Source organism: Rattus norvegicus, chromosome 6 (assembly GCF_021556685.1).
Source record: "Rattus norvegicus strain SHRSP/BbbUtx chromosome 6, alternate assembly SHRSP_T2T, whole genome shotgun sequence".
Lineage (NCBI taxonomy): Eukaryota > Metazoa > Chordata > Mammalia > Rodentia > Muridae > Rattus > Rattus norvegicus.
The window spans coordinates 116,829,513-116,854,215 of record NC_141539.1 but is presented as its reverse complement, the minus strand read 5'-3'; the positions used below and the strand labels follow the sequence as shown (position 1 = coordinate 116,854,215).

The following is a 24,703-nucleotide window of genomic DNA, read 5'->3' as shown; positions in this document are numbered from 1 at the left end:
CCAGACAGACCCTATCTCCTGAAGTTGGTACCACCATCTGGGGGCCAACCATTCAATAGATGAGCATTGGAGGACAGTTCATATTAAAAGCATAGTACAGTACAAATGCTTCCTTAACCAAGTGATCGAAATTACCTTCGCCAGGACTAAAACTCACCAGCAACATCCCCCCACCATTTTGCTGCACTAAGAAAAATTCAGCTTCACTTCCATGGGTGTTCCTACCCAGCATGCATAACCTAAATCTAGTGATATAAATTGAAATTAGAACATAGTTTACAAAGTAACTGGTTATGCCCTTCCTTAGAGGGCTCTACACTCATTACGTAGACTCAGGGGGAGGGTCATGAAGTTGGGTGTTGGGGAAGTAATGGAAGGAATGGGGGAAGGATTGAAGGGGAGGATACAGAAGGTGGGTTTAATCAAAGCACATTATATGCATGTAAGAGATGACCAATTAAACTGTTCTAAATAAATGAAGAAAATGTCAGTATTGTGATACTAGGAAACATACGCATACCCTCCCTCCCTTCAGGATCTGTTTAGAGCAAAAGCAAATTCATAAGACAAAATAGACACACCTTATGATCTTGGATTTGCTACATTTAGAAAATAAATCATTGTATGAAACTGGTGCGATCTGGATAAAGGCTGTGGATTATATCATACTATTAAGTCAGTATTGAGTATCATCTGCCTTTGATAACAGTTATCTGGTTATTAAGACCATTTTTTGTTTTCAGGGTATATATATTAACAGACTCATGGGGGGAAAAGCATCATGTCTAAATTTTAGCTCTCAGTTCTAAACTGTATAGTTTAGATGTTACGTAATTGAAATATATACATACATATATATATATGATAGTACATGCATTTCTTTCTGCTAATGTAGCCCTTGTATTTGAGTATTTACAGACTACTATGACAATGGTATACATTTACAACACTATTATTTCCCTTATTTGAAGATCTCTTTCTTAAAGACTAATTTACAACCATCCATGCATGAATGTCCCCTGAATCAAATTCTGAATAGAATCATTCTTAAGCATTCCCTTCAGCATTATGCAAAAACAATAAACTAGCATCAGCAATAGAGTTGGTCATTCCCGTACAGAAGAGAAAAGATTCCTAGGACCAGCTACAGCTGATGATTGCTAGTCTCAAAGTTCTCAGAAGTAGCATTCTGCCTGCTCCCTTAATATTGGATTAAAATCTCCAACACATCTAGCCCCAATCCCTTCCTTGACAGCATATCTTGCTATCCTCCATTATTTTCTGAAACCATAGGGGTGTTTTGATGATCTCAGAATGTCTCTCCCTCATTTTCCTGCAACCATAGGATGTCTTGATAACCACAGAACGCAGCAGACAGATTCTTGCCAGTTCACACATTATTCTCTGTATCTGGGAGACACCACACTCTCTTACATCCTTATGACTCATTCCCTCACCACCTCCACATCTTTTCTCAAACATGTGACCCTCATGGGTGTCCCTTGACCTCATCAATTCCATTCTAATGGTTTCTTTCTTTAGTATTCTTTTTCCTGAAGTGCTGGTTTTCCCACAGCATTCACCACCTTCTAACATGTTCTAACTTACTTATTTTCCTTATTTCTTGATTTCTCCCTCATTAGAATATAAAGCCCATGGATTCTGGTCTATTTTATCCACTGCTGAATTCCCAGCAGATCTGGGTATACCATAAGGTAGGTGCCAAGGAAAAGGACAAAGATCAGTCCATAGCATTCAGAAGCTGGCCTGACAGTCACAAGAAGACTATGTCCTTCTTGAATTAGACATAAGCAATCTTACCAGACATAGACAGTTATTGTGAGGCAATTTCCTTGTAAATAAAATTTTCTATCAAGGAGGGAAGCTCTTTAAGACCCAGGGTATTCTAAAGAGAGGTAAAACATTTCATTCTATCAAGAACTTCCTTAAAACAAAAAGTAAACAACTCAAGAAATCTCTAACCAGATTCACCAGGCCCCTTAATCCTCAAGTCTATGCGTAAGCAGGAAGGGCTTGTGGGAGTCACTCCCAGACAAATATAGCAGCCTAGAAGAATCTTAGACCAGCCAATCTGCCTGGAAGAAGCAAAAACCTGAGCTATCTGGAAGAGGTTCAGATCAGGTGAGTTACCTAGAAGAAATACTCTTCAACCCATACAAGTGTCTGCAAGCTAAGCAGTTAGTTACAGATTAGTAGCTTCCATGAGCCAGGAGCCATGCTAGGGTGGGCTTTCACTGATGCACTTGTCTTTGTCACCTCTAATCTAACCCTAAAAGTAACCCAATAAATTAACTCATTAAGCTGGACTTTGTCTGTATCCTGACTTTGGTCAATTACTGATTATCTGGAGTGAGTAGATGTTTGTCAACATCTCCCCAGGAAGAGTCATATAACAACAGGTCACTCGGACACCAAAGGATGACTAGACAAAGCAAGACCATCTCATAATTCTAAGCTCAAACCAAGCAGACTGGTTGTCACCCACGATATACCAAATACCACCTCTTTTGAGCCAAGAAGATGAAGTGTTTATCTTTTACAAATAACAGCATTATCCCTTTATTCTACCTCCCTCATTCATTTATATCAAACCATAGAAAGTAAAAGTACTTCTCACATTCAGCCTATAACAAGTCTATCTCCCATAGACTTTCTACAAGTCACCAACCTTAACCCAAATTCGATAGCAGGATCCTAATGCCTTCTTATTGCGATACCCTATTTGATGATTTGAATGAGAATGGGCTCCTGGGACCATATGACCATATACTTAAATGTTTGGTCCAAAGTTGGAGGCACATTTTAGAAAGGATTAGGAGGTATAGTCTTGTTGAAAGAGCTGTGTCACTGGGGGTTGGCTTTGAGATTTCAAAAGTCCATGACATTACCCAGTCTCTCTCTCTCTCTCTCTCTCTCTCTCTCTCTCTCTCTCTCTCTCTCTCTCTCTCTCTCTGTCTCTCTGCCTCATGCTTGTAAGCTCACAGCTACTTCTCCAGCACCTTGCCTGTCTGTCAGTTGCCATGCTCCCATCATGACAGTCATGGACTCAACCCCTGAACTGTAAGAAAGCCTCTAATTATAAATGTTAATTTTAATATAAATGTATGCAGTAAAATAATACAGTGGCTGTTTTTCTTTATCCTAGCTAACGCCCCAGTAATGGCACAGAGAGAACAAGATCTAGGTAATCAAACTTTACAGCAATACCTAGGCAGTCATTTACTGCATTTTAATCTTCTAAGCTCATCTGGCTACCTCCCAGCCAAAATCCCAATAATACTTGTATTTATGGCCTTCCGTGTTCTAGCTGAACTCTCATGATGTCTGCTCTCATGGCTCAATCAGTTACTCTTCTCCCTCTCTTCCTCCCCTGGCTAGTGGAAGTCTCCTTCTATTCTCTCTTCTACCCAACCATTGAGTGATCAGTTTTTATTGCTGAGGATAATACAATGCCATTTTGAACTGAAACCAGATAATGATGGCAGAAAATCAGCATTTGAATAGCACAAGGATAAACTTTACACAGTGTACAATAACACTATTCCTACTACATCTAGTTAAATGCTTCTTTTGTAAGTTGCTTTAGTCACGGTGTCTCTTCGCAACAATAGAAAAGTTTCAAAGACACCTTGAGTTGTATGTCATCCCATATTGCAATAAATAATAAAGACTATTTGTTCAACTACAGACATGTTCTCGGTGGCCTTTGGATAAAGAGCATTGACAAGGGACATTATGGAAGTAAGGGGAGACCTTAGACTGAAGGACAGGACAGCTGTCTCCTAGGCACCATTTAGGACATATGACTACTAACATGCCTTTATTCTCCGATACAAGCAGCATGGTTGATAGTCAGTAGCTCCCTTTACATATCATCTATGTAGTGGGTTGGCCTGATGGTGCTTATATTCTAATGCTAATATTGGGCCCCCAAAACCTGGTTGTCCCAGAGTTGAGAGAATTTGCACACAGAACCAAGTGACACTGTGACTTTACCCCTAGGTTATTTCTTAGTGGTAAATATAGATGCCAACAGCCAATAGTTGGGCAGAAGAGTCATAGGTGGGGTTTAGGTTTCCTGGGCTTGGGGTTGGAGGAGCACCACGAGGAGAAGGTTGCAGGAGGAGGAGGCAGAAGGTGCAGTGGATCAAAAGTCAAGAAAACACAGCCCTGAGAGCTGGCCATTATGAGTTATGAGCAGCCCAGATGAAATATAATAAGTAATTACGTGGGGTTAATGCTAAGAAAGAAGATTAGAATAGATATCTACGCAGTTTCTAATGCTGCTTAAGGCTTACTGTAAATATAAAAGTTGTGTTATGTTTTTTATCCAGGAAATAAATGATCAAATGCAGGGTAGAAACCTTGTATTAGAATTAAAAAAAAACTTGGGCTGGAGAGATGGCTCAGTGATTAAGAGCACCGACTGCTCTTCCAGAGGTCCTGAGTTCAATTCCCAGCAACCACATGGGGGCTCACAACCATCTGTAATGGGATCTGATGCCCTCTTCTGGTGTGTCTGAAGACAGCTGCAGTGTACTTATATATAATAAATAAATCTTAAAAAAAAAAACTCCACAACAAATATAGTCCATAACACCCTTTTGGTGTAATTCAGACAAGATGAAGACCTCCTGTGTTGAGGCAGAAATCTTATTATGTAACTTACAGAAAGCCACTCCATAGATGGAAGGTGAACTATAGTATACCTAAGGACAACATAAAGAAACAGGAGAAACAGATGTCTTCTTAATGAGAAATGCGTGTGCCTACACAATATGGAAGCACCCACTCTGTGTTTGTGCACAGGCTGTCACTGCAGAGCCTGATGACTCTCTGGATTCCAGCTCAGAAAGCCTCTCTCTTTCTATCTCACTTCAACTGAAATCCCAAGTGCCCACTAGCCCCTAAGTCTAAGGTTCCCTTCTTCCTCTTCTTCTTCTTCTTCTTCTTCTTCTTCTTCTTCTTCTTCTTCTTCTTCTTCTTCTTCTTCTTCTTCTTCTTCTTCCTCTTCTTCTTCTTCTTCTTCTTCTTCTTCTTCTTCTTCTTCTTCTTCTTCTTCTTCTTCTTCTTCTTCTTCTTCTTCTTCCTCCTCTTCCTCCTCCTCTTCTTCCTCTTTTTCTTCTTCTCTCTCTTTCTCTCTCTCTCTCTCTCTCTCTCTCTCTCTCTCTCTCTCTCTCTCTCTCTCTCTCTCTTTCTGAAACAAGCCCTACATGCCTGTACACGTGCAAACACACGCACATACACATAGGGCGGCTGCTCACAGCACTACTGTAAACCTGTCTATTCTGACTTCCAACTCAAAGAATCTCACTTTCCTTCTCGCCCCTTTCCGTGTCCCGTGGCCCCACAGTTGCAGGCACTCTTAGCTTGCCTGCCCTGATGTTTTCTCTCCATAACTCCAATGTATCACCTTTGCATTCCCATCTGCACATGTGGATGATTTCATCTACAAGTCCAAGAACCTGCAAAAATGAACCCTGTGTCTGACAGTGATGGAAGGGAAGCAAAGAGGGGAGGAAGGAGCAGAAAGGAAGCTGTTTTCATATGAATATAATGTTCCAGATGCAAAATCAACTAATTAGACGTATTGCCATTTACTTCAGCATTGTGAACTCTGAATTTAATGGGAACTCCAACTGCTCTGTCTCCTCATAATATCAGCAGATCCATTCTTGCTGCAAGTTAGTTTTGACCCAAGCTCTCTCTTAAAACTAAGAGTTAACAAATCTACTCAAAGACTAAACCCAAAGATGCCTATCCAGTTATTCTGGATATAAAAGCATCCTGACTTCTCCTTTATCTGGTATGATCGATAATGTCCAGTGAGAAAACATTCCACGAAGTAAATGCTACTTCAGGCCGGAGCTTGGTAAACAGTCTGAGGACTTGTCACCTTCTCACCTTCTGTCAGCTTCGAAGTCTGGTCAACCCACGCCTCCACAATGTATGATCTACACTTAGAACTGGTGATCTCAAATCGTAATGACAGAACGGGACAAGGACATCTGAAGGTGATTTATTTGGATTATTATGATGTACCTTCCAGATGCTGTCCCCACGCTATGAGGGATATGACAAGGGAAAAAAACCATTGTTCAAGTTAATAGCTCAGAATGTAAACGAAGACCATGGTATGCCCTCGGGTCTGCCTACCACTTATTGGATTTATACTTTATTTATGGATGAAAAGCAAACACGTGAAAAATGTCTTTAATTTGCCTCAGCTACATCAAAGAAAGTACTTTGTTTTCTAAGCTCTGAGAACATATCCTGTTTCTCTCTCCCTAATCCTTCCTTGGCAGATAGAGATGCTAGCAACCTGAGCACATTACCAGCTCAAACGGATCCCTTAGCATAGGCAAGGCTATAACCCTCTAAGAGCTGACGACAGCTACTCCACTCTCACGATAAATCTAGGAGCTGCTCCACCATACTTAAGGGAAAAATAGGCTGGGTGGGTACACTGAAGCCCTTTCAGGAGATCACCCACAGGCTTATCGCCCTCTCTCGGGTTCTGTGTTGCATTGCCATAAAGAGCAAACAGGTTCTCTGTGACTTGGCAGTCTGCAACAGTGAGTTAGAACACCAGGAGGGGACAGACAGAATGGAGACAGCTGAGCAAATATGAAGGACTGACAGATAATAGCATTATCATCATGGGCAAGCACAGGAAGTACATAACATTAACTGGGGATGCTGGCTGGGAACCTGGAGGAACATGTGCTCAGACCAGATAAGGCCACTGAGAATTCACAGCCTTTCCCCCGCGCCCCCTCGCAACTAAACATCATTCAAGGCAGCAGGCTGACCAAATAAATATGATTTTCCCACAGTCCTGCCCCTACTTTGAAAATGTCAAGTTAATCCAGGAAGTCAAGGTCCTGTAGCATTTTCAAAACAGGTCAGTTATTTATTGCTGGCTAATGATAAAAGCCCTACCAACTATAGATCTTTCCAAATCTAGGGGCTAAAGTGAATTTCCAACCCTTACAATCTGCAAGAAATAGTAACGTTAGTAAAACAGGACACAATATAGAAAGTGCTCTCTCTCTGAATTTGGGAACTGTACAACCAGACAAGTACATTTATTAGTCAACAATTATCTAGTGTTAGCTGAGAGCAATACCAATCCGAGGAGTCATACAAATGATGTCTGACCTTAGCAAGTTTAAATCCATTTAAAGGGCCAGACTGAAAACATCTGAGGGATATTTAGAGAACTAACTAGGAACGACGAGAGAGATAGTTGTAAAGGTCTCGGCAAAGAAGAGATGCGTGTAAAACTGGGAAGGATCCCAAGGTTGAGACAAAGAACAAGAAAAGGTCGTTGGGATGAAGGTAAAGGGACCAGAAAGCACAGAGGATTGTATTAACATAGAAACCTGAAACGCAGATGAAAAGAAGCAGAACTCCATCTGTGTAGCAGCTAGCCAGGGCCCCAACAGCATAAAGCAGTAAGTGAGGGGCTGGAGAGTACTGGCTTCTCTTCCAGAGGTCCTGAGTTCAAGTGCATCCAGGGAAGAGAAAATGAGGGCCAAAAGGGAGTTTCTAGAGGGCCAAAAAGGGAGTTTCAGGGGAGAAAGAAAAACAACAAGTAATACAATACTGTGAGTAATACAATAATATGAAGTAATACCAAGTTGTAACACAACACAATATAAAAATAATTAAATGCAGAGGAAGCCTGCTGCTGGTAAATTAATTAAAAGAATGAAAGTACATCTTTAAAAGTAATTACACGATTCAAAAGAACTAGACTTGATAATAGGCAAGATAAAAGGTAGGAAAATAAACAATATTTTATTCTCGGGTTTAAAACAGTGGATGTTAGGGTTCCTATTGCTACAGTGAATCACCATAACCAAAGGAAAGTTGAAGAGGAAAGGGTTTATTTGGCTTACACTTCCATATCACTGTTCATCATTGAAGGGGAGAAGACCGGATAGGAACTCAAACAGGGCAGAAATCTGGAGGCAGGAACTGGTACAGAGGAGTGCTGCTTACTGGCTTGCTCCTCATGGCTTGCTCAGTCTGTTTCCCTATAGAACCAGTCCAAGGGTAGCACTACCCACGATGGCCTGGCCTCTCCCCAATGAATTACTAATTAAGAAAATGCCTTACAGGCCTGCCTGCAGTCTGATTTTATGGAGGCATTTTCTCTCCCCTCTTCATTAAACTTTTTACTGGTTCTTCAGGAATTTTACATCACACACCCGAATCCCCTCATCTCCCACTACCCTCATACCTGCCCTCTACCCTTGAAACCTCCCCGCCCAACAGAGGAAAACAATTTTCATTGTGGTAGCTGTATTGTGTCACAGTGTGTCCCACAGTATACCCTTTTGTCCACACTTCTTTGCTTGCAAATACTCATTGCAATGAGTCGTTGGACTGGTTTGAGGCCTCTGGCTTCTGTTACGCCATCATATTGGAACTTCACTGGGAATCCTCTTGGACATACTGTTGTTGCCCTGCTTCAGGGAGATCCTATAGTTTGGGATCAGCAAAACTGGCCCCTTCATGCACTCTAGCAGTTGACTGATAGGGTAGATATTGGGGTGGGCCAATTCAAAGCCCAAGATCTGGGCCTGAGAGAGTATCTAAGCTGGTCAGCCTGCCAGCTCTGCCTCACCCACACCACCCAGTTGAGCTCTCCTATCCTGCCCTGGCTGGTCCATCCGATGCTGTAGCCAGCAAAGGGCAAAGCCAGGTCTCCTGCCCTCATGCCTTCGGGGCTGGTTCATCCACTCCCATGTTGTCAGGGCCAGCTCTACTGTGCTGTCCATGTGAAGTGTGGAGCCTGCTTTTTGGAGTGTTGCAGCCTCAGGGACAGGGCCACTTCTTTCACTCTTACAACTCCAGAGCCAGCTCTTCCAACTGGCCGAGTTATCAGTGAATGAGAGAGGGGAGGAGGGCATTTCTCCCTCATCCACATCACCACACAGCAGACAACAGCAAGAGACAAATCTCCCACGTTCTCATCCTCACGCTGGCTCACCCGAAACCCCTGTCCAGGACCAGTTCTCCTATGCTGTCCAGGCAAAGTTCAGGGCCTGCTTGGAGATAATTAATTGAGGTTCATGTCTCTCAAATAATATGACTTTAGCTTATGTCAAATGGATATACACCTAACCAGGACAGTGGAAGTCTGGGGAAATATTGTTAATGGCAGAAATGAAGGTAAGAGTCAAGGAGGCAATAAAAATGACAATTTTATAGGATGAAATTTTAAATTAGCAGCTTTTTTTTTTCTAACCAGACTAGCTCCTAAATAATTGAGTCTGGGGCCTACTGATTTATTCAACAAGCTTGTAAGCCTAATAACTGAGCAGATATTCCTAACCCTCTAACCTATCAAGCTACTTCCCAGCCACATGCCCCAAGTTACTTGCATTCAGTCTCTCCTTGGCTCGCTCTGCTGTAGCTGTCCTCATGCCCAACCTCATGGTGAGCTTCTTCTCCCTCCAACAGGACCATGGTTCTTCTCCTTCCCCTAGCTCTTCTCCCTGGGACCCCTGGCTGGGATAGGAAGTCCAGCCTTTCTATCTCCTTTCTTCTGCTCAGTCATTGGCTGTTCAGCTTTTCATTAACCAACCAGAGATAATTGACAGCCATTCTTTACACATTGGCGCAGGAGAGTCTTTGGTATTCATGACAGCGCCTGCATCCAGACTGTAACTAGGTCTCGGGATGCAGAAATCAGCATCTGAATTGCACAGCACAAGAGACCCTACTCTAAGAGACCTTGGAGCTAAACACGACAGGCAAAGCCTATATCACATTATCACAGCTTGGGAAGAGGACTGATACAAGTTCAAGGCCAGCCTAGGCTACATAGTGAATTCCTGTTTCCGGGAGAGTACAATCTAACAAGATGACTCAGACTGTGTCATACTTTGCTTTCCTTTAACTGTGATAAAAATCCGTACCCCAAAGCACCTTGGGGGTAAAGAGTTCATTGGCTTGCTGGTAACAGTCTATCATGAGGCTATCATGAGGAAGGCAGGAACCTGGAGGCAGGAGCTGAAGTAGAGGTCGTGGAGGGTGCTACTTACTGGCTTGCTCTCCATGTCTTTTCTTATACAATGTGCCCAGGAGTGGCACTGCTCCCAGTGGCTGGGGCCCTCTCATATCAGTCCTGAATCAAGAAAATGCCCCCAGAGACCCCTATGGGCCAATCTGAGAGTCATTTTTTCAACTGAATTCTCTCTTCCCAGATTACCTTGCTTGTATCAAGTTGAATATATGTATATGTATATATCAGGGCATATATATATGTATATATATATATGCAGTTTGATAAAGTACTTGCTGCACAAGCGTGAAAGATTATCAGTAAAGAAACTGCTGGCACGACTACTCCATGATATGGTTAAGGTTTTAATTGTCTATCTGGGCGGTGAAAATAGCCAGAGGCATCTAGAAGAGTTCAGAACAGAGAGAAAGCAGGAGAGGAGGAGAGAATCTTGGAGATAGCATCCTGAGAAACTAATAACCAGGAGACGGCTGCTGGAAGAGGAGAGTAATGAGCAGCCGGGCGGAGGGTGAGCAGCTTTGGGGAGGGAAGGGCCAACAGACCAATGAGCTGGCTTTGAAATGTACAACAAGTACTTGTCAGCAAAGACTGAGAGAGCCCGGAGGCTGGCATGGGCTTTAATATGCAGCCACAGGGCCCATGTCAATGGAGAACCTTATGTCACTTCTGCCAGAGGTAAGAGAAATGATCCCTCTTGGTGGATAGAAGTCAATTTTACAAGTTTCTGAAGAATGCGGGCTTTTGCCAACCACCAGAAGTCCTCCTGTAGCCCAGCTTGCTCATTTCTGAATATCCGGACACTCTGAGATCTAATATGGAGGACCTTAGCTCCCTCGTTCAGAACCCAGCAAAAAAAAAAGCAAGCAGGGTAGCATTAACCTGGAATTCCATTGCTGTCGAAGAACAGACAGGAGAATCCTTGGGACATCCTAGACAAACCAAACCACTCTAGGTTTGGCTAGATGAATCAACAAAGTCCATACTGAGACCCTGTCTCAAAAAATAAGGTGGATATCAATTGTGAAAGAACTCTGACATCAACCTCCATTCTGTATACCTTTATGCGCACACACACACACACACACACACACACACACACACACACACACACACGGGGTGGGGGTGGGGCATCCCCTCTGATGCAAACGTACAGCAGCTAATTTTTAACATCTTCCTAAAAATAAAGACTGCCAAAAAATAATAATAAAACAGAAAACAAGTGTTCAGAGAAGTCAAGACATTGAGACAGGGAGGACTTACCCCCAAACCCCTGCAGAGTTGGCTTAGAAGCAAATGTATGGCAGTGCGGGGAAGTAAATCTTTGCAGAAGGACACAGTTTGATTAAGAAGACTGAAAAGCATCAAGACTCTGTGCTACTACGGAAAGGGATTGTGTCAGCATCGGTACTTACTACATAACTATCACCACCCCTGAAATGCCTTGGCTCTCACCTCTACGGCCACACAAATGTTCTAATTCCCTTTCTGGTCAAGGAAAAAGAAAACATTGCAATATTTCACTAGAGAAGAATGAGGAAAGGTGTTTGAAGGGTTTGGGAGAGCTGTTGAAACATTTACTGGGCGGCTAGTAGATATGGAAGCCTTAGTGAAAATGATCACAGGAACTGAACATTTTAATCTTCACTGAGAGAAATTCCTTTCCTTTTGTTTTATTAAGGAAATGACCAGTGGGCGTTTTCTTGTACTCCAAGCTCTGAAAACTTCAGGTCTTGCTTTCCCTAAGCTTTTTTTTTAAAGACTTGAGTGTTTTTAACTAAATCTTTAAAATATTTAAAATTTTAGATTCAGCTATTGCTTATTTCTCAGTGTTCATGTCCAATTCAAATTCCCAAAATAATTACAAAGACATACTTAGCAACCTTACAAGTTCTTAACCGTTTGATATCTGTTCCTTGATATTTATTCTGCTTCAAACGCAAGAGTTCCATGAATCCATTCCCTTGAATATCTAGCCCAACTCCTTAAGTCCTCAGCCACCTGCGGCTTCTACTCTTACTCTAGCTAAACTGCATCTCCCAAGAGCATCGGCCCAGAAAAATCTAGTGCGGTGCATTGTGGGAGTTGCAGTCCTGGATGAGGCTTCCCCGCCTTCCAGCCCTTGACTCACGCGCTGATTCAGGCGCTACCAATTAGCTGGGGCCATGTCGGTGAGGCCGTGGTCCAACCGGGAAAGCTGGTATGAGAACTGTACACAATGATTGGCTAGAAGATGACATAGGGGGCGTGGCTATTTGTGGGGTAGGGCTATCACGGCCATTGGCCAAGGAGGCGGGAGCGGCGGGCGCGGATTGGCTGCGCTCTGGGCCAGGGAGGCCTGGGAAGGGGCGAAGAAGGAACCTGAGCAGGAAGAGCGGCTGCGAGGCGGCGGCGCAGAGGCAGCGGCTGAGTTGGTCGCGGCGACGGCGACAGCGAGGGCTCTCGACCTTCGAGAGCAGGATGCAGGTCCGCGTCAGACTGTTGTTGCTGCTCTGCGCGGTGCTCCTGGGCTCGGCCGCCGCGTCCTCAGGTCAGTATCGAGCCTTGGACAGCAGGCCCCGAGCCACCGCCCCCCGACCGCGGTGGAGACAGGGCCACGGAGCTCAGCGGTCTCGGGCACTCCTCGCCCTGACTGTCACTCACTCTTGCCATGGGCATCGGTTAGCCTGGGCCAAAGAGAGTGCTTAGGAAACTGGACGTAAGGAAGGGCTAGTCACCCTGTTCACACCTCTCCCACGCAGCAAACTTTAGGTGACTTCTGGCAAATTAGGAATTAACTGGTGGGGAGGGATACCTGACGGCTGGCATAGACCCTCCGGGATTCCTCTGCCTTCACGTAGGTAATGTGTGCACAGGCTTTGGGACACGCTGGGATTTGCAGTTGACATACCTGGAGCTGTCACTTTTGTGCAGAGCAGGGTTCATCGGAACTAGGATGTTGACAGTGGAGGGATTGCTCAATACCTGATCTGTTAGTCTGGTTTTTTAAAAGAAAAATCTCTGATATAATTGTAGTCACTTGTCCCCCGTCCTGGGAAAATGTGACCTCTGCCACTGTGTCCACAGTATTTGAGTTCGTAGATAGTGATTTTATGAGTTTTGAAAAAAGTCTTGATTCTTTCAAAACTAATAGAAAATAATGTTGCCCTTTTCCGTAACTACACAAAGCTGCACACCTTTAAATTGATTTTTCGACTAGCTGACTTACATTACCTCTTTGTCAAGGATTTTCTTTTTTAATGTTTTGATCAGCCTATATCAGAAAACTTACTGTCTTAGAGAAGTTTATTTCAAACGTACTTAGAATGTTTAAGCTGTAAGACTTTGAGATTTTAATCAGTTTCAGTTAACAAGACAGCTGTTGGGTGGCTTTGCACTTTTTTTTTTTCCTGGAACACTGCAAAATATAAATGTCAACTTTTTTTTCTTTAACAACAAATCTTCCCAGATGGTTATTTGAATTCCCAGATCCTCCGTTCTAGCTGTAAATGAAAGCCATAATGTCATTCTGCTTCTAAAATAGAGTTAGACCAAGATCCTGTCTCCGGTGTGTTTGGAGACACCCTTTCAAAAGGGGCAAGCATATGGTAATCATTTTACTGCCAGCATTACGCTTGAGGTCCATTCTGCTTCATTTGAAATGACAGTTTGCGTTGAAGAGCAGTTCTTTAAAGACTGTACAATACTTGACTCTCACAGAAATTCTAGCAGGTATTGTTCAAATGAAGTGGAGCTGCCCGTGCCTTGGTAAAGGACCCGATAGACTGAGTTCCTCTTGGGAGTCTGCTAAGAATACAGTTTTAGATCTAGAATATACCACATACCCATACATGAAGGAGCTCTGTGAGTCTTCACACTGAAGCAGGAAGACTCCAGTGATTGAATTAGCCTAACATACATCCCCATGAAATGTCCATTCGCAGAGTTTAAAGACCATTCAAACATAACAGTTCTTCCTGTGTCTTCAGTCGACCCTGTTGCCTGTACTTTGAGCTCTAGACAGTAGAGCCAATCACCAGTTGAGAGTTACTCTAAAATACTTAGCACTCAAGTGTTAAATCATAGGGTTATATTGATGTAAGTGGAGTACGGAGTTTAAGAAATGTCTGCTCAGATTTCCGTCACAGTGACAACCATGCCAAAGGATTTCTCTGGTAGAGGCATAAATGTAGCCCAAACTACAACTGTAAAATGTAAAAAATGCATGATGTGAGAGAGCCAGGGCCAGTGGACCGTGCTCATCCCCAAGTTCCACATTATCAGATTCAGCCGTCCTTTAAGGGTTAAAGTGTTCTAGACATTTGTGGACTTTTATTTCCATTCTTACTTTCTAAACAATATAATAGCTGATTAGCATTTGCCTTCTAGAGGGGACAGACAGTATCTGCAAATTGTGTTCTATTCTATATGAGGGACTTAGTAGTCCTTGGGTTTGGGTGCCTTAGGGTTAGGACATCATGAGCTGTCCTGGAACCCGGCATTTCTATATATCAAATAGCTCTACTCTGTTTACATGAAGTTCAAATGTCATATTTGATATAGAGCTTTATAAATGAAAGGCTTGAATTTTTCAGCTGTCCATGTCATGTATTCAGTTGCTTATTTGCATATGATTTTTACCTCATTTTTGAAACTTAGATTTGCTCTTAATAAAAATTTCATGTTTAATATTCATCTTATCCAAGGCAGGTTGAACTTACCACCACACCGCTGTTGGTAAATATCATTTAATATGTTGACTTAGCAACATGTAAAAGCATAACACCTTGTTAAATTGCTTTCTTTTTCTTGTAATTGAGTAAATTGAGAGGCAGGCACACCACACACACACACACACACACACATCTCTGTAATTTTCTCAAGATAACAGTGAAAGGGTGTTCATTTTTCTCACTTAGAAACATATGTCTTGTTGGAGCTGGGAGTGCCTCACTGGGGCAGCCTGGGTTCAATCCAGAGACAGGTTGGAGAGAGACTTAGAGCGATGAAGAAAATGAGTGTCATGGTCTTTACATTAGCTACACTGCCAGGTAGTTGAGGCAAGTTCAGAGAGCAGCTTCTGGATTAGCAGGGATGTTTCATTTCCCTGTTTTCCTTGTTCCTTATAAATAACATCATTGTGAATCAGCAGACACATGTCCGTATTCTCTTTTGACAGACTAAGACAATAGAGGCCAAGCGAGCTTTCCATACTGAACCACGCATCTCCACATAAGTATGTGAGAAAGCCAGGTCTTAGCTTTCCAAACATCAGATTTGGGGTGATTTAGGACCAGGGGTTTCCTAGGACTGTCCATGTCAAGTTAAGCAGGAGACAGGATGGCCATTCTTTTCACAAACCTCACTGCTCTTACGTTTGGAGCCAGACTAGCCTGTTTAATAGACATGACACATAGCAAATGAATTTGTAACAACCACCTTTCCTTGACAGAATATCCGTGTCGTGTGCAGTTCTCTAAGGTACTTTTCAAAATTAAAGGATTTTTTTTTTTCAGGGAAAGGGGTACAGTTAGTTAAAGTAGCTTGAAAAGTAGTTATATTTTAGATATTAATACTGATGAGTAAGGAATTTGGAGCTCTTTATAGAATCTTTTTGCATTTTTTCCTTCTTGCTTTGTATCAGTAGTTGATTAAAAAATAATAATAATGCCTTATTCAGACCTTATATTGTGCCTTCAATTTATGTACAATTACAGTGTCTTCTCTTTCACTTGAAAACGACATTCATAGGAAGTCACTTACCAGCCTCTCTCTTTTTTTTTTTTTTTTATTATTAACTTAAGTATTTCTTATTTACATTTCGAGTGTCATTCCCTTTCCATGGAATGTCCGGGCCAACATCCCCCTAACCCCTCCCCCTCCCCTTTCTTATCGGTGTTCCCCTCCCCATCCTCCCCCCATTGCCGCCCTCCTCCCAACAATCACGTTCACTGGGCGTTCAGTCTTAGCAGGACCCAGGGCTTCCCCTTCCACTGGTGCTCTTACTAGGATATTCATTGCTACCTATGGGGTCAGAGTCCAGGGTCAGTCCATGTATAGTCTTTAGATAGTGGCTTAGTCCCTGGAAGCTCTGGTTGCTTGACATTGTTGTACATATGGGGTCTCAAGCCCCTTTAAGCTCTTCCAGTTCTTTCTCTGATTCCTTCAACGGGGGTCCTGTTCTCAGTTCAGTGGTTTGCTGCTGGCATTCGACTCTGTATTTGCTGTATTCTGGCTGTGTCTCTCAGGAGCGATCTACATCCGGCTCCTGTCGGCCTGCACTTTTTTGACCAGCCTCTTTTTAAAGGCGATATCTGTAAATATGAGCTGGAAAGAACATAGCTTCTCCAGAAAGCTACTGCTTGGAGTAGGTTTTCCAGTTTAGTAACTGAGAAAGAATTCTTTTGTTGACCAAGTCATCTTAGTCTAATGTGTGAAAGAAAAGCATGATGCAATGCATATGAAACCACCCCGTTGTCACAGGTCCTTTCTCCCGGAGTGCAACAACACATTTGCTCCTCCAGAGCCTCACGACCTTCCGTGAGGTCTCACTGTGATGTGTATCACATGTTTACACAGAGATATCAGGATATCATTTACTTGCCTGCTGTCTGCGGGACTGACTTAATGGCTGCACGTGCTGCTAGTGGAGAAGCCCACTGTACAGGGACACGTCACGTGTGAATTTGCACAGTTGATGCCCACTCTTCCTATGCTGACTGGTTGGCATCTGTACTGAGCAGAGTACGTTTGTACAGACAGCATTGGTACAAAACAGGGACGGATTGCTGGCCTTAGCAGTGATTTGCTGAGGACAGAATTTTAACCATTGAGATCTTCAGAAGGTTAGGAGGTAGGATGGTGGCTGACGCAGGGACCACTACCAAAATGTCATGGGCACTGTGGATGCCTTCCTACCCACCTTCATCCCCAACCTGTAAAAGTAAACCATGGTGAAGGCCCTCCTAAAGCAAAAGAATCTAAATAGTAGCTATATTCTACTTTAAACAAAAGAAGCTGGAAGCACACATGTGACAGAGCATCACTGAGAGACTTATTTCTCAGAAACATGCAAAACAAGAACTGCAGTTAAGTATACCATCTGAAACAAAAATAATACCACATCTTCTGGTTAAAAAAAGTAGTTTTATAGAATTTCCTGGTAAATGTCTCATAGTTTAAGGACCAGGGATTACTAATGCCCCATCCAGGATGAAATCGGAGCATTTTTTTAAGAAGGAGGAAGGACCATGTGATTATTTGTTTCTTTACGTTGGCAATGACACAAAGGTCAAGTGCCCGCACCTGGCCTGGGTTGTTGCCTGTTTCTGTCAAGAACAGGAAGAAGGGCAAGAACAGCCACTAAGACTAGTGGGGACAACCAAGAGCATGGAAAGGGTAAGAGAAAACCGTTTCCTGAGAAAGCTAAGCTTCCTGTGTGCACTCAGAAGTAAGCTGTGAGGAGTGACAGGGACTTTTGTTTTGTTTTGAAACAGGGTTTCCCTGTGTCCCTGTCCTAAAATTGCCTCTGCCTCCCAAGTGCTGGGATTAAAGGTGTGCGTGCCACCACCACCACCGCCACCACCACCTGTTTGATTTTTTATTTTTAATATAAGCTATTTCTTTCTCCTTTTTCTAAGGTTTATAATTATTTTCTGTGTATGGGTATTTTGTTTGCATGTATGTCTTTGCAGCATGTGCATTCCTGGTGTCCAGAGAGGCCGGAAAAGGGTGTCAGATTCCCATGAACTGAAGTCACAAACTGCTGCGAGCTACTGTGTAGTACTGGGATCCAAATAAACCTGAGACCTCTGTGTGGACAGCCAGTCCACTTAACCACTGAATCATCTAGAGACACACACACACACACACACACACACACACACACACACCCCTTTTAAGAAGCTGTTGATTTCTTGGGGCTGAAGAGATGGCACAGCAATTAACAGTGCATGCTGTTCTTCAGAGGACCTGCGCTCAGTACCAAGTACCCTTGTTAGACAGCCCGTAGCTCTCTAAGCCTCAGCCCTCTTCTGACCTCCACTGCCACCCACATGCACATGGCATACACTTACACAGACACAAAGAAACTGGTGCTTTAATAAATAACTCTCAGACAAGTAACACATGACAGTCCAGTGCTACATTTGGCCTATGTCTGGTTATCCCTTTAGCAAAGGAGGACACAAATTTAAATGTATTTGTCCAAATCTCTTTTTAAGCTGAACAGTAACAGTGGTTATTATTTGCTCTCACCCTACTGTATTAGTGAGATGACAAAATTCTCAAATAGCCTACGGTAACCCAAGAGCCTCAGCAGAGAAACAGAAGAGCTGAAAACCTGGACTGGTACAAGAAAGCTTCACTTTTGTAAACTGATCTGAAGGCAAAGCTGGTTTAGGAGAGTGAGATGGTTTTCCCCCTGGTTTTCCTATGTAGAAAAAGAAGGGGGACATTTCCCCCTTAATGTTTATGAAATTATTGAATATAATCAATGTTTAAATAACTCTAGGTTCATTTATTATCCAGTGTTATCATCTAATGTGTATTTGTTCTTTAAGTTTTTCACTTATAACTCCTGAAATACCTGGACTCCTGAGTAGGGACACATGGTGTCTTTTGTGTACTTTCTTAACATTTATAGTTCCCCACAAAAAAAGATAATTTTTTTAAAAATTTCTTTGCAGATGAGGAAACTAACCAGGATGAATCCTTAGATTCCAAGGTAAGAACTAAGACTTGCACTGAACAAGTTAAAGCCAGCGTTCTGTACCTTAGCAAGGACATACTAATGAGTCCTTGAATAATAGAATTCAATTAAAAAGATAAAATGATACCAGTAGTCTAACTCTTTTGCCTTAAAAAAAAAAATCACTGACCTATATAAAAGCAAGTAAGCTTTTCCCTAAGGAGTGCTGGCTGTTAGGGTTAGTTTCAACTTAAATTTGAATGTGTTGTGTGGATGGTGGACATTCACACAAAAGAGCTTTAAGACAGCATGCTTAGTGTCTAAAAGAAGATTGGATTTATTACCTTTCCCCCTCAAAGTCTTATGTAGCTCAGGCTGGCCTCAAACTCACTGTGTAGCTCAGAGTTGCCTACAAGTTCTCGTTCTCCTGTGTCCTCCTAAGTACCGGCATTTTAGGTGTGTACCACCTTGCCCTTTTTTTTTTTTTTTTTTTTTTTAATTTTTTGAGACAGGGTCTCACTGTGTAGTCTTGGCTGGTCTAGAACTCACTTTGTAGACCAGGTTGGCCTTGAACTTAGAGACACTCATGTCTCTGCCTTCCAAATACTAGGATTAAGAGTAAGCATCACCATGCCCAGTTTTAAAGTTTCTAGTCTCCTTTCATTGTGAAGGCCTAACCTGTGCCGTATGTTTCAACTTACACGTGATGTTTTTAATGCAATAAGGAAATGTGCATCCTTACGGGTTACGTTAGTGTAGGTGATTCTCATATCCAAAAAGACCTGCTGGTTATGAATACTGATCTCTAGATTAGATGGAGCAGAGATAAGAACAGGAAGTCCTAATGCAGAATTACCAAGGGCAAGTGTAAGGTCGGAGGAGCATGTGTGGAGGAGGACGTAATCCAGACTGAGGGTTAAAGACGGCTTATGGGAAGGTAACATCTGAGCAGAAATGCAGAGCTAGTCGGGTGGGGAAGGCCTGACTGAGAAGGGCGTCGGTCTGTAGTCTGGAGCTGAGGGAACACCTGTAGACACTCGGCAGAGCAGATTGGACTGGAGGGAGCCTTGCTACAGCCGATGAGTAACAGACGCCTTTATCTTCTTTCTCAGGGTGCTTTACCCACAGATGGGTCGGTGAAGGACCACACCACTGGCAAAGTAGTTGCTGGCCAGAGATTTGTTGATTCTGAGGACTCAGAGGTGGAATCCCTTCTTCAGGACGAGGAAGAGAGCTCCAAGAGCCAGGAGGAAGTCAGTGTCACGGAAGACATCAGCTTTTTAGACTCTCCAAATCCAAGCAGCAAGACCTACGAAGAACTAAAGAGAGTGCGGAAGCCAGGTAGCCTGATGCATTGCTTGGTTTCTTCTCATGTACCTCGGGAGCATAGGCGGATGGTAGCAAAAGCTGGTCTTGCTGATTACTAACCGCATAGGAAGAGCCGAGTGTAGTCTTACAGGATTTTCAAGGTTTTAGGAAATCAGATATTTGCTGTACAGATTTGGTGTTATGTGACCTGAATGCATAGATAAAATTGCATTTATTTTTATTAATATCCTAGCTTTTCTGCATACTAGCATATAAATTCCTTTAAGAAAAAATTAAATAATGTGTCAAGGTGGGACAAAAAGAAACACAGATGTCTCAGTGCAGTTGCAGAAGTGTTTTAGGAGTTTTATTATCCTTTCCGTCACGCTGTAACTTTTCAGTCTTCCTGGATTTAGGTCTTACCCCTCTCCCATTGAAACATTCCTGAACACCGCCTTCTAACCTGCGCCTGCTTCACAGCCTCACGTTGAAAGCTGCTCTTTCTTTTTTTTTTTTTTGGTTCTTTTTTTCCGAGCTGGGGACCGAACCCAGGGCCTTGCGCTTCCTAGGTAAGCACTCTAACCACTGAGCTAAATCCCCAGCCCCGAAAGCTGCTCTTTCTTAATACGCAGTGTGTTAAGTGTCCTTTCAGATTTGGTGACATATATACTCTGCCTTCGCCTAGCATTTTACCATTTAATTTATAACTTCCTGGATGGGCACAGCAGCCACTGTCAGGAATCCGGCCCAGTTAAAATGATGCCATCCTTATCAATAGAATGATCGTTTCTTAAATAGTAAAGATTCTTTATTCCGTCAACTAAAAAGAACGCTTGACAGCATCCTGGAGAATATTCTGTCAGGCTTCTCACCAGGTGTGTGTACAGTGGCAGTTCTTTGCTTTATTTTTTGAGAATTAATAAGAATATAGAGAAAAGAAACAAATGCAGGTAATTGTCTTACACTCACCAGTTGGTAAGTATTTTCCCACATAGCAAGCAAGCAGTTCTGCAGTGGATTTTACACTTGATGCTACCTGGTGTCCTCTTATTTACCTTGGTTCCCTCACACTACCTGGAGATAGCATCAGATTCCCCCAGGTCAAATGCTCAGTCCCATAGGACTGCCACCTGCCCCATTCACATGCCAGTTACAAGTCTCAATTCCCTGTGCTTCTGACAGTCTGTGTAAGCTAGAGTTCCCATAGCATCATCCCTGGGTTCAGTTAATTTGTTAGAGCAGCTCACAAAGTCAGGAATAAGCTCGTGTTTACCCATCTGTTATAAAGTGTGTTACAGAAGGCAGGTGAACAATGAGACAGTAAATATGTAGAGAGGAAGCAGAGCCTCCACACGCCTCTGGGTCCACCACCCTCTGGTGCCATGGAGGGTCACTTCCATAGCTTCGACCCTTTAGCCTGTAACATGTTTGATGCAGGTCTGTCACAAGCATTTTTTATAAGGGATATTTATCAGGTCATCTCTCTTTTTCTTACACCAGAGAAAGGACACAACAAATTGGGATTTCTGATTTTTTGTTTCCGAGATGTATTTACTAGGGATTTGAAATAGTGTTTTAACTGTCTCTTACATAATTTTCTGTGGGTAGTTATACCAACAACTTTATAAATATTTACATTTGTCTGTTCTACTTGTTTTAGTTTTCAGTAATGATTTGGATTGATTTTTCAATCATTCATAACACATGAAATATTATACACTTATGCATATGTATGTAATGTATGCATATGTATGTATGCATGTTATGTAATGTATATTGCATGGGATTGCATGGCTTTGTGTGTTCCATTCAGCTACATTAGAATGAGATTCTATGACAGTCCCTGCTAAATTACTCTGGTCAGCTTCTGGCTCCTGTTGCTGTTGTGTTAATCTTCCTAAAATTCACATTTGACCCTACTGCTTCCTTCTGCCTTCTGAAGTGCACACTCTGCACTTCTTGGCCTGATTCGGAGACTCTGGCATGGCATGAGCTCTGCAGTCTCACTTCCTGCAGCCCTCCCTGGAACATCCTTTCTCAGAAAGTTCCCCAAGTGTGCTGTTCAGTTTGTGTCAGGGCCTTCCACAGGTTATCCTCATGATTTAATGCCCCGCCCACCAGCCCCTCAAACAAACCTGACTACCAGGTGTCTGCTCTTCTTTCCGCTACTCACAAATCACGCAGGCTAAGAGCCTCCTTCTGGCTCAGACTTCCACTCTTTCCTCTAAAGTCAGTCCCTGGTGGCAGGCGGGCAGGCAGGCAGAGCCAGCCTTCCGCTCAGTCTTGCAGGTGCCTGTCATCTTCAGAATCCAAACGTGTCGCCTTTATTGTTAAGACCTCCCTCCTTCTAGCTTCCTCTTCTGCTGCTCCCCATCTCCCACATGACCCCAGCCACACTCGCCTTCTTACTAGTCCTGTTTCACACCGTGTTAGGAAAACCACAGCCCCAGGGTTAGCAATTCACCAGAGAGAATCTAAAGACTTAGCACATAGTTGTATTCATAGCTGTTCTGCAATAGACTGACATTTTAGGTACACATGCATGCACACATACACACAACACTCATAAACACTGTGGCATGCCCTTGCCTCTCCCCCAGTTAATTAATTTTACTCTTAAAATGCAAAGGAAGAAGTACATAAAGTCAAATCTAGGGGTCCTGTCCCAGGTATATCCCACCAGATGCACTTAACCAGATGCACAGCAGTAGGTAATAGTAACACATACCAAACAGAGTCCCAGTACCTTAGGATGGAGCTGACAAAGTACCTGAAGTTGTATTGGGAGCTGGGCAAGGTGGCAGCCATGTACCTAGCACATGCCAACGCACAGAGGGAATGCAAGTGTTCAGCATGAACTGTACTATTTGTAAAACTTGAGGGAGCCACTCTGAAGAGGCAAGCTGGTAGGAGCGCATCAGAAGTCACATGCCAGCTAAGGGCACGTCAGCAGGATAACCCTTTTCAAGGATAGAACTATGGCCTGCTATGTTGGTTCCGCACAGCACCGTCTCTACCTCTGTGGCCATTGGCCCAAGGCATCTGTAGAGCCAAGATGTATCAGTAAGACCTGGGAATAGGAGGCCAGTCTGCTGCTTTGTCCTCCAGGAGGTCTGTTCTTAGTGAATTACATCAAATCCTATTAGTTGTAGTAGATCTATTAGAAAACCAGGTGGTTTCCTCCTTAAGTTTCTATTTTAACATTTCTTTCTTATTTACCTGGCTCAAAGCATCAATTGACATGTAGCATTACTGGGTCTAGTAGGTTGAAGTAGACCTAACGGCCTTCCAGAGCTAAAGTAGGGTTATGAGAAGTTCCATCCCCCACGGCACACATGACAACCCTGGAAACCACGAGCTGACAGTTGTTGGTTAAGTGGTATATGTGCCCTTCCACCATGGGTGGCTTGTCTAAGCCTTCCTAGTCAGGTCCTTGGTTTCAGAGGACTTGCTAGTAGGTTTCATGTCCTTGTGCTGTCCATAACTCGGTCCATCTCCCCATGAGTCTGAAGCATCGGCAGGACTAAAGTGTAGGAACTGAAAGCTTGGGTCCTCTGCTGTCTAGTCCGTCCTCCCTGGCTAGCTGTCTTTAGGATGCAGGAAGGTTCTAGACCCAGTTTCCAAATGTCAGGAATGCCCTGTGCTCTCTCCTGCCTTCTCCATGCACGAGTTTCAGCTTGTTATACTCAGTTGTTTGAAAAACCAATAATTCTATCCAGAAATCATAAATAGACATTTTCAGCCATTCCCTAGTTTGATCTCTATCATTTGTCTAGAGGGGTTATATGGAAGAGGTGCAGCACAGTGTCACAGAAAAACATTTTTGTGTAACTTTATTTATACACAGAAACTGGACACAACAAAACCCTGACTTTTCAAGTGGTTTGAAGATGAATTCATGTGCTCTCTTACACTTTCACTCTGCTCATTCCTCACGTACCAGTCAGTCCGAGGGGAGGTTGTGATGGCTCAGACTTCCCTGAGCCGTGCAGAACAGGAAGTGGGTGAAGGAAACCAGGCAGGCCATCAGTCTGTTGCTGTGCACTGCAGCTGATGGGGAAAGAAGCATAAGGCCAGCAGCAGTGCGTGAGCACCGCCCAGCAGGACTCAGGTTGCCTGCCCAGAGTGAGCAGAGGATCATGGTCTCTCACTGTGTCGTCACCAGACTTGCCAGTGTCACCGTGCTGGCTGTGTGAGACGTGGACAGCCAGTCAGCAGCCTGATCTCAGGGGGTCCCCACACAGAATGAGCCCATCCCTGGGGGCATATGGATGTGGCTATTTAGGCCAGCTAACATCCAAAATTATGGCCTTTCACAGCTGCAGGGGCCCTAAGCAGTGTCCTAAATGTGTGAGGCTCTGGGAGCCTCGCGCTGTTCATGGAGCTCATTCCTGCTTCAGAAGAGGCACAGTTCCCCCTGGGACTGAAAGCCTATCCTGGCAGTGTTGGCTTTTGGCTCAGAGTCAAGTCCAGGCAATGAAGGTCTGTAAACTCAGGGCTGTAAGAAGGCCAGATATGAGCAATAAGAGAAGCAAGGTTGCCTCAGTGCCAGGGAGTTGGATAAGCCAGGCTTTCCTAAGTCCTTTTTGTCTATTCAGTCTTTAGTCTTAACTGACCTACTCAAAATACGTTCTAGTTGGAAAATCATCTGCCTTTAAGAAATCAGACTT

The 24,703-nt window shown here is 43.3% G+C and overlaps 1 protein-coding gene and 1 long non-coding RNA gene across 4 annotated transcripts in view; one reads left to right on the top strand and one right to left on the bottom strand.

The window, feature by feature from the left end:
* LOC148005412 (uncharacterized) overlaps nt 1-9,541 on the bottom strand; it is a 235,345-nt gene extending 225,804 nt beyond the window's left edge. The window contains exon 1 of the long non-coding RNA XR_015623284.1: nt 9,417-9,541. This is a non-coding gene — a long non-coding RNA (uncharacterized LOC148005412). The remainder of the gene's footprint in view (nt 1-9,416) is intronic.
* Nucleotides 9,542-12,412: 2,871 nt separating this feature from the next.
* The window catches only part of Sel1l (SEL1L adaptor subunit of SYVN1 ubiquitin ligase), a 44,308-nt gene continuing 32,017 nt past the window's right edge, over nt 12,413-24,703 (top strand). For 2 of the 3 annotated variants that reach the window (XM_087553366.1, XM_087553365.1), the window contains exons 1-3: nt 12,413-12,587; nt 18,724-18,761; nt 19,838-20,066. Coding sequence is in view for 2 of the 3 variants with exons in the window: in XM_087553365.1 (XP_087409491.1) it covers nt 12,518-12,587; nt 18,724-18,761; nt 19,838-20,066 (337 nt within the window). In the remaining variant the exon portion in view is untranslated. 3 annotated transcript variants of the gene reach the window in all.